General features: G+C 50.9%; 6 protein-coding genes across 6 annotated transcripts; 2 read left to right on the top strand and 4 right to left on the bottom strand.

The window, feature by feature from the left end:
• Positions 1-615: 615 nt before the first annotated feature.
• AA0111_g475 (hypothetical protein) lies at positions 616-1,565 on the top strand (the record flags this gene model as incomplete). The annotated part of the gene is made up of 2 exons (XM_028650786.1): positions 616-1,309; positions 1,369-1,565. 2 exons carry the CDS (start codon positions 616-618, stop codon positions 1,563-1,565), a joined length of 891 nt encoding a protein of 296 aa, XP_028511843.1.
• Positions 1,566-1,993: 428 nt separating this feature from the next.
• Positions 1,994-4,378, bottom strand: AA0111_g474 (AP-2 complex subunit beta; the record flags this gene model as incomplete). The annotated part of the gene is made up of 4 exons (XM_028650775.1): positions 1,994-3,020; positions 3,071-3,940; positions 3,988-4,190; positions 4,340-4,378. 4 exons carry the CDS (start codon positions 4,376-4,378, stop codon positions 1,994-1,996), a joined length of 2,139 nt encoding a protein of 712 aa, XP_028511842.1.
• Positions 4,379-4,826: 448 nt separating this feature from the next.
• On the top strand, positions 4,827-5,431 carry AA0111_g473 (hypothetical protein; the record flags this gene model as incomplete). The annotated part of the gene is made up of 2 exons (XM_028650764.1): positions 4,827-5,076; positions 5,127-5,431. 2 exons carry the CDS (start codon positions 4,827-4,829, stop codon positions 5,429-5,431), a joined length of 555 nt encoding a protein of 184 aa, XP_028511841.1.
• A 150-nt stretch (positions 5,432-5,581) lies between these two features.
• AA0111_g472 (hypothetical protein) lies at positions 5,582-7,015 on the bottom strand (the record flags this gene model as incomplete). The annotated part of the gene is made up of 1 exon (XM_028650753.1): positions 5,582-7,015. One exon carries the CDS (start codon positions 7,013-7,015, stop codon positions 5,582-5,584), a length of 1,434 nt encoding a protein of 477 aa, XP_028511840.1.
• Positions 7,016-7,843: 828 nt separating this feature from the next.
• AA0111_g471 (hypothetical protein) lies at positions 7,844-8,755 on the bottom strand (the record flags this gene model as incomplete). Its single annotated transcript, XM_028650742.1, has 1 exon — positions 7,844-8,755. One exon carries the CDS (start codon positions 8,753-8,755, stop codon positions 7,844-7,846), a length of 912 nt encoding a protein of 303 aa, XP_028511839.1.
• A 647-nt stretch (positions 8,756-9,402) lies between these two features.
• AA0111_g470 (hypothetical protein) lies at positions 9,403-10,296 on the bottom strand (the record flags this gene model as incomplete). The annotated part of the gene is made up of 1 exon (XM_028650731.1): positions 9,403-10,296. The coding sequence occupies one exon, from the start codon at positions 10,294-10,296 to the stop codon at positions 9,403-9,405; it is 894 nt and encodes a 297-aa protein (XP_028511838.1).
• Positions 10,297-12,391: the final 2,095 nt, after the last annotated feature.

Raw genomic sequence — 12,391 nt, 5'->3', positions numbered from 1 at the left:
GCCGTACCGTGCGCCGCCATTACTGCAGTCCCCGCAGGCCGCTGCCAGCGTGCAGTATCTCAGTATCGGTGTGGCATAGGCGGGAACCAATGACTAGTGCGTATTCTCTATCATGGGACTAGGTTTCGGTGCGGGGCATCTGGGCAAACCAACGCGCGACATGCGCATCATGCATGTCCAGGGTCTTAGCTTACGGGTGACGTACTTTCGGGTCCCGGCCTTGATTGACATGTTTAGTCGGCTGCCTTGGGGAGTACGTGTAGGAGGGTGAAACATGGGACTGGGCGAGTACTTAGGTGGCTGATCTGACAGACGAGCTATCTTTTCGTCGGGTCAGTTCCGAGTTCTTCTTCTTCTTCTCTTCCTGCGCACCTTTGACAGACAGGAAGCTTGGACAGCTGCGTGGATCATTAGTCAAGGCGAATACAGTGGGCGCAAACGTGCAAGTACCTGATTGAGCGGACCCCTCTACCTGACTCCACGCTTGCTCAAGTCGTACCACCTGGTTCTTCTTCCTCCTTCGTCTGCTTCGCCCCTCATAACGGAATTACCAACGTCAATATCCATCGAAACCTCAACAAACCTCGCACACATAGCCCATCAAATCTCACCAAGATGGCAGACAGCGCCCCCGCCAACGACTCGAACGGCAATGGCAGCAGCCTCAACCCCTTCGCCAAAAGGGACTCGCACTCTGACCAATCCATCCTCCTCTACAAGATCACCACAACGATCTCCTGGCTCCTACTCGTAGTCTCAGCCATCTATACCACCTTCGCCTCGCCCAACGGCCCAAACTCGCACAAGTTCTGGCACAACAACCCCTCCACGCCCTTTGCGCAGTCCAGCCTCTTCACCTCCATCTACGTATTGATCATCTTCATTCTGCAGTCTGGCTACGCGTACGCCCTGTACATGAGCGATACCACCTACGTCACTTCAGCCGCCAACCTCGGTAGCCACTTTATTGCCAACAACTTGCTTTTGTTCGGCTTTGTGTTCCTCTTCACGCACATGCACTACTGGCTGGCGCTATTCTTGCTCGTGCTCAACTTTGGTAATCTCAGCATGGCGTATTTCCGCCACAGCACTGCGCCGAGGGCTATCCATATTGGTACTGTTAGTGGACCGTTGGCATGGAACTTTGTCGCGCTCTACTGGGTTGGTGCGATCGCGGTTCATTCGAATCATTTTGCGGCGAGAATTGTGGCCAATGTGTTTATTTGGGGATGGTTGGGCTACGGCATGTTCTTCTTGGTGGCGTACAAGGACTACACCATGGGCTTTGCGCTAAGTGTGCTGTGTTTCTGTAAGTTTCACCCTTTTTGCTTGTTTTATCAAAGGGATCTTTGCTAATCTCGCTTCTAGCAACCGGCGTTGGACAGTTCCTTACCCGCCCGCATCTCTTCCAGCTCCAGTGGATCTTTGCTTTCACAATTGGTGGTCTGCTCTTCTTGCTTTCACTTGCTGTCGGCATGCCCGGTTTGCTTGGACGCGATCCTTTCCCTCGTGGCCAGATCGTCAGCGAGGATAGGGAGAGGGCACCTTTGTTGGCCGATGACTAGGTGGTGATGTGGGGGTATTGGGTGTAGCATTGTGTATAAGCTATGCTTGTGCTGAGATACATGAGATGGTGGTGAGGTCTACATATATGGAAGAAAGCCTGCCAAGGCTAGTCGCATGACAGGTGGTGGTGGAAAAGGCACAGCGATTGTACTCAAGTGCTAGTTCGCTTGGGCATGAGGGGACGAATGTGTAATTGAACAACTTCGAAGTTGAGGATCGGTGACATACTGGTTCGACGCATATCGCATAAGTTCTCAGGTCGGAATGTTTATACAATGCTGGATCTAGGTTACTCATAGCTCACTCAACGTTATTGAGAAACACTACCGCTTGATTAATGTATACGGCTCATGTTGACGATCTCATATGTGACATCCACCTCAATATGTTTATTATACTATCCACAGCCATGTATATACCACCCGCTTTAGAGTAGCAGATCCTGGTTTCCATCATTTGGTCCAGGACTCATGACCATATGTTGCGGCTCATTCTGGTTTACCACCCATCCACCTCCTGCACCACTGCTTTGATCGGCAACAGGGCTGCCACCAAAGGTACTCTGCCTTCCTACGCTGGCAAAGTACATGTCCGCGTCGCTGACAGCATTCGCCATGCCGTTTGCGCTTGTTGGGGAAAGGTGGCCATTACCATTCGTAGTAGTGTCGAGCTTTGTGCGTTCTGCTGCGGAGCGGTCCCGAGCTTGTTGTGCTGCTTTGACGGTAGGTAATTCATGCTTTTGTAATGCAGGCGAATCTTGCAATCTACGTGGGCGAGCGCTGCGGAAAACTTGGTTGACTGGCTTGAGGTACACTGTAGCTAGTGTGCCGACGTTCAGGCACATCTCCTCAAGGGTACCAGGATCAAGCTTCTCAGATTCTTCAGCTGTAATCGGAGGTTTCTCGCCCATGACGACCTGCTTCGCTTGCTCAGGTGCTGACGAGAGGAGACGCCAGTACATGTAGCCTCGATCGCGTAAGTCAGGGTTGTCTGTCTCTTCAGTCGCCCACTTCAGTACTTTTGGTACCAGACTGGAGCCACGAGTGGGTCGCTGAATGAACAGCTTGACAGTCGCAGTGAGCAGTGCCAGTTGCACCTCATGTGTCTCTTCTTGGAAAGTGTCGAGAAAGTCTTCAAGAAGAACGTCCGAGTCTTCTATTCGGTCTGCGTATTGTCCAATGACCCAAATCATAGCCGCCTTCGCTTCTGGTTCGTCAAGTGAATCGAGGTTTTCGCACAATGTCGAGATGATCGACTCGTATTGATTGGGGTATTTTCGGAAGATGTTTCGAATCACAACTGTCGCTTCTTGTACGATGTAGGACACCTTAGTGCTGACGAGCTGTAGGAGAGTGCTGATACAAAGTTGTGCTGCGGGTGCGATCTTGATGGCAAGTTTGCCAATGGCTCGTACGGACTTGCGCACAAAGTCGACATCAATTTCAGTAGCGTACCTAGGGCTGGTGTTAGTAGCTCATATGTAGAATAGCTGGAAGAGACTCACTCAGAAAGCTCAGTCAGCACCTCTTTGATATTCCTCTCAGTCGCCAGCATGAAGATGAGCTCAAGCTTGGTGACTTTGACATAGATAGGGTCGTTGTATTTGCAGAAGAAGACTCGGATATCGTTTCTGAGTACCTCTGGTCGGCGTTGTAAGATCAGAAGCGCATTACGAAGGGCTAGATATTGAATCTCGGGTCCTTTGGAGAGAAGCGTGACGAGCGGCGGTGATAGCTTGTTGCATAACGAAGTGACGACTTTCGGATCGTTGATGTAGTTCATTAGGTAGAGTATAACGCGAATGCAGGTAAGAACGACGGCAGAATTTGAATGTGAAAGGCGTGGTGAAATGCGCTCAGCAAGCAGGGCAGCTTCGCTGGTATCTTGTGGAACATAGTTCATCATGGCTTCCAGGATGTACGTCTGACCCCACTCTGAGCAGTCTGGGAGAATCTGAACAATCTTGGATGCGCTCGCGTAGTCGATGGTGAGCTTGATGTTCTCACTTCTCTCCCAGATGTCCATGAGACCCGCCAATGCGCTTGACACTACTGTGGGGTTCTCGTCTCTCAACATGCCATTCAACCTGTCGATTAGATCTGATTGTTCCACCAGATGTCGGTCGTGGTCGTAGAGCTTCGCTACACAGAAAGCTGCGGTCTTCCGGACGTATGGGTCAGAGTCCTTCAGGAGATTCTTCAGGTGTGGTACGGTGGCTTCGACAAATTCCCGGACGTGAACGTAGGACATGGTCCGTAGGGCGAGGGCTCGAACTAAGGGGTTGTTGTCGTGCATGTCTTCCTGTATGATGGGGAGTGCTTTGAGCGCAATGTCAGGTTTTATCCTGGCATAGTTGACGAGATACAGGAAACACCTGCCCATGTCAGCGATGCGCGTGCTCGTATGGATGTCACTACGCACATCTTCTTGATCTCCAGGCTCGGAATGTGCATGCAGCCCACTATGTCCATGAATAGCGCGACCATGTCGTTGTTGCTCATGGTCATGTTGGCGACGATCTTCTTGAGCGCCGTCTTCTTCGCGGAGAAGTTCTTGTCCTTCTTGTTGCCATTGTTCAACTCGATGCGTAGTTCGGCGACTTTGCCCTGTGGAGTGCGAAGGTTCTGTAAGCGCGTGTTGTCAAAGGTGTAGGGGAGAAACATCATCATGGCGCCAACTACTCATAGCCGGGAGGCAGGCAGGCTGAATAGGAGACCATGTAGGCTGTACAAGACGGAAGGTCTGGGTTGTGCGGATGACGGGGCCAACGTACCCTCGCAAAGAGCTTCGCATCTTGGCCGCCCTGGCTCATGTTGGGCTAATGATGTCGCGTGTGCCAGCTGAGCTGTTCCCTCAATGCATGTGCCTGCCGTAGCACAATCAAGATAACCTCCCTCGCGACTTAGCGCCCCTCCCTTGCCGTCCAGAGGAAGCGTGCGGGGTTCGATGGCTGATTCGCTCGTCTATTGGCTTCGTATCGTGTCGCGCATGGCAGGGAAACGTGGAATTCGGCCGGAGAAACGTGGAGAGGAGAACGAATGGACAAGTTTGGGGACTACAACTTTTGGGAAGCCTGACGGCGGTCAACACGGAGGAGGGGACGTGCATCCGCCAAGCCCGCCATGTGTGGACCTCTCCAGACGCCTGCTCCGCACCACCACCAGCGAACCTCCAACATCGTGAGACCCTGAACCCTGGTCAAAGCAACAACATAGCACAAATTGGCATCCGGTACCACGCGTCCAGCAAGTCAAATCACCATGTCCGCGACCCCTCCACCTCCCCCGCAGTGGGTGCTTGACCTCAATTCGACGCCCGCATCCAAACCGAAGAACGCCTCACTCGCGGACCCGCCAGGCTACACACCATCTCTGTCCAGGAAGGAGCGTTCCCAGGCATCAAAGACTCAGAGGCAACCTCCGACACCAGAAGAGATGGACACACTCAAGATGAAGAAGGCTTGGGAAGTTGCCATCGCGCCTGCGAAGCAACTGCCTATGAATGCTTTTGGTGCGTGCAAGCCACGCGAAATCACTTCGTCAATTGACTAACAACACCAGGAATGTACATGACTGGAAATACGCTGCAAATCTTCTCTGTCTTCATGGTCTTTACGCTGTTCAAAACCCCTGTGCTTGCTGTACTTGGCCTCCAACGCACCTTCGCCCCCTACGAAACTCCCGGCACCTCTGGACGACTCCTCGGTGTCAAGATGGCTTACATTGCTTGCAACATGTTGATGTTGGCATTGGGTATATGGAAGGTTAATGCCATGGGACTTTTACCAACGACAAAATCAGATTGGCTGGCTTGGGAGAGTGAGAGGATATGGTCAGAAAGAGCGGTGCCCAAGGAGTGGTTGTAGACGGTTCCATGGCCCGGAATGCGTGTTCTATGGTATTCTCTTGTTGCCATGATAGAGAGAGCTTCTGATGAAAGTCATTATCATGCCCTGCTCTTTTCCATATTCATTCCTGATCACCTGCCCTTCGCTTCCAAAGTCGTGCTGATCCCTCTAACTCATCTCTTCATCGCTATCATCAAGCAACGAGATAGGTACCATCACCCGTGGCTCCGCGGTACTCATCTCGTCGTCTGCCATACTCGCATCCCTGTTGCCAAAGAACCTGGCTCCATCGTCTATCGACTCCTCTGCTACAGACTGTCCGATTGCATCTATGAATTCCATTTTCCTTCTAACAAACCGCAACACTATGATCCGCGAGGTTTTCATACCCGCATTACCCCTTCCACCCATAGTCACAGGGATATCTTCCAAGACCTTCGCCATCGCATCTTTCTTGGCCGTTAATCTAAGCACTAGCGGATCTCGGACACCACCATCGAGATTGTCGGCTGTCACTAGGTCTGCGTGCAGCAACTTCATCAGGTTCCACGGCATGGTTTCTGGACCTTCATGTCGAATATCTACGGCTCGCGCTTGAAGTTCCGCAAGATTAGTATACCCATCGTAAGCTCCCGAAAGCATCGTCCGGATAAGTGCTAATTGAGTGAGTAGAGGGTCGTCACCTTCTCCACTCAGCCCAGTAAAGCTGTTAATGAACGGCACGAACGGTGCCACATCGCTCCACTCGGTAATCACATGTTCCATCAACTCGAGCACGGCGCGGTGGTCTCGTTCTTCGGCGCCCTCATCGCTGTGGCCAGCTAAAGAGAAGTCGATAAGCTGTACATCTGGATATCCCCGGTACCGATGGTGCATGTACGTAGGGTAGAGATTGAACATTATGTTCGATGCTTCAATCTTGGCATGCACTATACCCTCATCATGTAGAAAGTCCACAGCATCTACCAAAGCAACGCAAATATGTCCCACAAACCAACCTGGCATACGGCCCTGGTCTTTGTTGCTGGCTTCACCAACCTGCGCTAAGGTGGGACCGAAAACAGGGCGGAGACAAACAAACGACGTTGCTGTCGAGGCAGTAAACTGAGCACGCAAAACATGCGAACCGACATGTAGGGTGGCACGTCCACCTTTCTTATGCTGCGCCTCAATATGCAAGACCTCCTTACGAAGGAGATCCGTGTCTCTGCTCATCTTGACCACCACCAGCCGTGGTAACATCTTCAGATGCTTGTCCTGGAGCAAAGACGTGCCGTTATGCTGCATGTTCTCGTAAAGGACATCGCTAGAGTTCTTGTACGAGAGAAGCGACAATTGTTGACGAAGGCGCATATTTCCACGCACTGTCTGAAAGGCGTCGTGGAAGTCTGCCATCCGATCCTGAAGGTCATAGTCGATTTCTCTCGACGGCTCGAATGGAGGGGGAAGCGCGCGAGGTAGACAGAGGTAAACTACTGAAGAAGAAGTCGTTGTGGACAGGGGTTTGACCACGCAGAAGAGCTGACCTGGGGGCTTAGGGACGGACACGAGCAAAGACTTTGTAGGAGGCTTCTGACACGGCGTCCTGGAGCGGAATTTCATGTTTGTGATGCAGTAGTAAAGGATATGGTTGTAGAGTTGAGCGTGGAAAGGGTTCAGAGGCGAGACTGTTAGGGTTCGATATAATTGTAGAGTCCCGGTGACTATGCGGACGATGGTTCATGCGCTCAAATCACTACAGAGATATCATCACGATCGCACTGCACGTGAAGGGTCTTGCGGAACTACAATGTTTCTTATGTTCAGATACAGTATCTGCAGATCATGTCCGATGTAGCCTGCAGTCTGATAGTGACTATCAGGCATGGCATGTAGTCTAGAAGCATATACATCGAAAGTTTGGATTCTGATCCCCTGCCAGTTTTATTTTATGAGAAAAGTGTATACTAGTCCTTTATCTTCTGGAGATTATAGCCGTGGCACATGAAAACAGCACTTTTACACCATAAAGATTTGAATGTAGGTGCCTTCGGAATAGAAGCATACCTTCTAGTTTATAACATAAGCATAAGGCAAACCAGCTCCACCTACACTCTCGACTTCAAGTAGTACTATCACCTTCCTTCTCATGTGTGAAAATTCTTAATGACCAGTTCGGAATTTATGCATGTTTTTCGCGACAGGTACAGCTTGAAGGAGATTGGGCATATGGTACAATTTTCTTGGCTAGGAAGGCTGCCTACGTGGCTAGCACAGATGTCGATATGGTTTCTTTGTCCAGTGAAAACTCGGATTCTTTGTTTCACGAATAGAACGAAGGTACGATGGGCTTCTGAGTGGCGTTCCACTTGCTGAGTCTCAGTCTGAGAAATTATAGACACATGTTAGACCTGGTATGTACCAAATCTAGCCTAAACTACCTGTTCATCTTTAATCATCATCCTGATGAATATTCTCATACTCCTCTGTGCTCTTCCAGTTTTTCGGATCCCCTCCCGCCACCCGCCAGTCTTCCGCCTTACTTCTCAATCTTTCAAACAAAGTCTCTCGCCACCCACCATCACCGTCTTCCTGGAAACTCATCGTCTTTCCGAAAGGCCATGACAGCATATTCTCAACTCTCGCTCCGTACTTGGAATCCAACAGACCGACAGCCACATCGGCTATCTTTGGCCGGTTACCTGATGCGTAGAACACGACAGCAGAGCAAGTACCGCAAAAGTAACGGCAGACGTCTGGTGAGGAGGTGTAGTATTTCATCGTACCGATAGCAGGATCTTTGGTGTCGATGAGATGTTTGAGATCAAAAATATCTTCCGGAAAGGGCTTGCTATCATATTTTCCAAAAGACAGATATTTCGTCTCTGTAAAGGTCCAGTAAAAGATGTCGCTCCCGCTTTGTAACCGGCAGCTGTTGCAAGCACAGAAGCTGGCTTTGAGCTTCCTGCTGGCAGGCTCAACGCAGGAGGGCAGATCTTCTTCGCTCGTATCATTATACTCGCCCCGACGGAGGAGTAGATCCACACCGCCGCATTTACAGCGTATCGGCACACTGTCCTCCTCTTTCGCTTTGAGTTCTGGGAGAGTTGAAGACCGAGGCCAGTCTGCAGGTAGTTCCTTTGCTTCCGAACCACGGCCGGGCGTCGTCTCTTCGTAACTTTTCAAGTCCACGCCATCACCATTAAGAGCACAGATCCATGGACTGGCACCCCCATCCTGCGTATCGAGCACATAGCCCATTCCACCAAATTTGATCAGCTGGCGATCTCCAACATCCACATTGCCTAGCGTTCCAGTCACCACCCCCAATTTCCTCTCTGGATCTTTGAAAGCGCAAAACATTGGGCTTGAACAGGTAGGACAGAACAGCAGGTCGAAGCGCTCCCAGGCGCTGAATACCTTGAGGCCACTGATATCGACATTGGCGCGAGGCTCGGGCCAAGTTATGAGAGAGGTGTGTAGTGAGCCACATATGTGTCGGCAGCTCGTACAGTGGCACGTATGCCCTGGTAGAGGAAGATTAGATGCGGGAAAGGTAGTGCTGTATTCAAAGGTGCCACAGAGACATGATGCTGTCAGGGTCACCGTCTCAGACGAGGAAGACATGTTGTAAGTCTGAGCTGAAACTGAGCTTGATGTGGTGGCGGGGTTTCTTGTGGTAATGTGCTAGTACTTATGCGATAACAAGGCATTGTTATTCGGAGAGAATGCACTCCAGTTACCGCGTCGCTTGTACTACGCCGCAGGTACTCCGCCAGAAAATACTACGCTGCAAGTAGCTGCAGGTGCTACCCCCTATGTAGCGCTTACGTATGTCGGTGGATGTTGTGTCACAGGGCGTGGAAAAGATTGGTAAGCGTATGCGGGGCTCGCATTCTCATGTCGTACCTCGCATTCTACATCGCATTTGGTCATATGGACACAGAAAGCCATAGTTAGCGGCTCAGTAGATTCGAATGTGGGCAAAGTCCCTACGATCAGCTAATCTTCTATACCTTGACCACTCGCATCACATCAAATAAGCCTATCTTCTGCTTATCTGACATGCCATCTTTCAGAAGACCGGTTACATGCTCGCCCTGCCGGCCGCGCTGATTGCTTACGATAGTCGTGTCGCCTCGCTTGAACTCGCATGTTCGACCTGTCATACCGGTGATCCACATCTTGACGTTGCCAAAGTGGGGGCCGTCGAGCAGATTTGTTCCATATGCTGAAGCCCAAGGTGCGTCGACTTGCCAAGGATCCAGACTTTCACGTAGCTCCGGCGCGAACGCTGTGACGACAACGAGCTGTCGCTCATCTTTCGAATTACTGGAGGCTGCGGGTGCCAAAGCGCCGTTTGGTGATGCGTTGAGGTTCTTGACTTCATCGGTAAGCCACCTTAGGTCTCTTTTATGTTCTGAGTTGTGCTTTGCCACGTCCCAAAGCTGTATGCCTTCCTTGTCATCGAACTCGGGCATCTTTCTTAGCACAGCAGCTGTTTCTGATTCTGGAATTCTACTCCATAGTGTGCAACCCAATAACGTGATGTTTGTGCCCGGAACATCGCTCCTCGTCTCATATAGTACCTCGAGCCTTCCTCTTGTTGTTGGCTCTTTCTCCAACTTATGCGCCAGCTGCAAGCCATCCATCCAGCTCAGGCCGCGGAACTCTAGGGGGCCCAAAACCAAGAAAACTTTCTCGTGGAGATTACACCGCCGAACCAAGAAGGATAGATATTGTTCGTAGTCTATGAGTTTGCCGATGTTTCCGGCGAGAACAAGGAAAGGTGCAGCGACGGGTATGTGAAACGTTAGGTATTGCGAGTCGTTATCTAGATGGAGATCTGAAAGGACCTGGAGGGAAGTTTTCGGGCCAGAGAAAAGGCCAGATAGACGTCGCATCTTGCTGGGCAGCATTTTTTGGGTGGCCGCTCGAGATTTCAGTGTATGTGACACCGGATTCGTAGACTAGGTATAGGAAAAAGGTGAGGTTGAAGGCTGGTCGCGTTCTACAGCAGAGGCGCTTCTAGAAAGACAAACCTGGGTATCTATACTGACGAAGGACTAGAAGAATCAGCAGGAAGACTGGGAAGACTTGAGAGACATATAAGCGCTGGTAACAAAGCGCGGCTTACGGCAGGATTCCAGCTGAGCTGCGCCCTGGATTTTAGGCATGGATCCTGTTCAGTAGCACAGCCTCATCTCTGTTACTGTTCCCGGCACCGTCGAAGACACAACCACGAGAAGTGTAGCTGCAGTCATCTTTCATTTTCCTTACACCTCCGTTGTTGGATGTCCATGTGTCTTCGCGATGCATCGCGGTCTACGGGTGGTGGCTATGGAGAGACACCGCAGAATCACTCAGCGCGGGACCAAATTAGATTTCGTCTAACCTGATTTCGGATGGCGCGTTCTCGGCCCCGCCCCGACCCAGTCCACCCTTCTTTACCCAGCCATCTACAGCTGCCACGATGACATCCACCACCAAACTTCCGATCAGCACCATTTTCTCTTCAATGCCGTCGCCGCCGGCTGCGGGCCAAACCCGCTGAATTGGGAGACAACTCTAAGCGGTGGTTGCCTTCGCGCCGTGGCGCGCTACGTTTGAAAGCTCCGATGCCGTTAACATACAAGCACAATAATCCTGCAAGTAGTACTGTTAGTATAGCAGTAGGATAAGGAGACGTCCAAGTTCAGGGTATATAGTGTTGCCTTTGAACATAGTAATACTGAACACACGCGCCAAAACGCGCTGACCTTGCTCAGAAACGAGTTCGAAGATCCGTCGTTGTGGTATGCTCTTCCGTTAACAAACCCCTCCCACCGGTACCGACCTGTTGCCTTATAAACACGCGGCTGAATCTATGCATCTGGAGCGGCATCGGGGTGGATCAAGGTTCGTTGCTCTGTGTCCCGTCCCGAGACCGATCAAACTCGACATCACACAATAGGAGATGAGCTACAACATCCACCACACCATCCGATGTGTAGATCAACAAACGATTAGAAAAGTGGCCTCCCACGTCTACCCTAAAGGACCGTTCGGTACAAAGAAAGAGTCCTTGGGTGTTGTATGTTATCCGGCTAAATGTTACTCGCCTGGCGGCGAAGCCCTGTCCTGCAGCTTACCGGTTGACCGCAATGGTCCCGAACGTGCATAGCTGCCTCGTTGTTGTGGAAGGCATTTTCACTCAACAATTTTCGCATGGAACGCTCTGGAGGGATGGATACGACAAACCGAGATTTCCAGGGGGCGCGGTAGATCTACTTTGATTGTGAGGCTGAAGTACCAATGTGCGATAGTTACACCATCGACGGCTTGATATTGCGATTGCACGATCTACAACCTGGAGCCTGGGACCGAGCAACTAGTAAACTCTAAGAATAGCCGTGTAGCATACGAACCCATCGAACGTCCCCTATACGAGCGCGGTATATTACCTGCGTCTGAAATTGTCGATCCTTTTGACTGCCTCTTGGAATCCAGCATGTTTGATGCAGCTGACAACTGGATGGAAAACATCTCAAGAGATCGGACTTTCGGAATTCTCTCAAATATGTTGGTATGCTCTTACCGACATGACAATGCTTCCACTAATAGCGACGCAGTAAGAGAGAGAAGCCTCAGATTCGAGCAACTGTCGAATCCTCACGTCGTTTCGTTACATGAGGTTACTGTTCGCATCAGAGGCCCAGATGCATGTGCAATATACTTCATGTAATAAGACAGTTTTGCAAGTGAAGTCTCGCCTCCCGTGTTCGCTTACCCGGTAGCCAGGCTCACCTTGCTCATCACTTCACTTGGTTTCGACCAATTGGAGAGCCACCAATCTTACACTTGGTCGTCAGCGTTTCTCAATTCGGGAAGTCCGGCCTTCCAGATTTCCGTCGACTTTACCTTCTGGTATCATACGATTTGACTACAGCCAGATACTATGAATCAGCAAAGTCAATGCCATGGTATGTCGGACCATATGCAGGGTACACAGTGCTCGTA

The sequence above is a fragment of the Alternaria arborescens genome (assembly GCF_004154835.1).
Source record: "Alternaria arborescens strain FERA 675 chromosome Unknown contig_1, whole genome shotgun sequence".
Taxonomy (NCBI): Eukaryota; Fungi; Ascomycota; class Dothideomycetes; order Pleosporales; family Pleosporaceae; genus Alternaria; species Alternaria arborescens.
The sequence above is the reverse complement of the archived record's forward strand: the minus strand, read 5'-3'. Positions and strand labels throughout refer to the sequence as shown.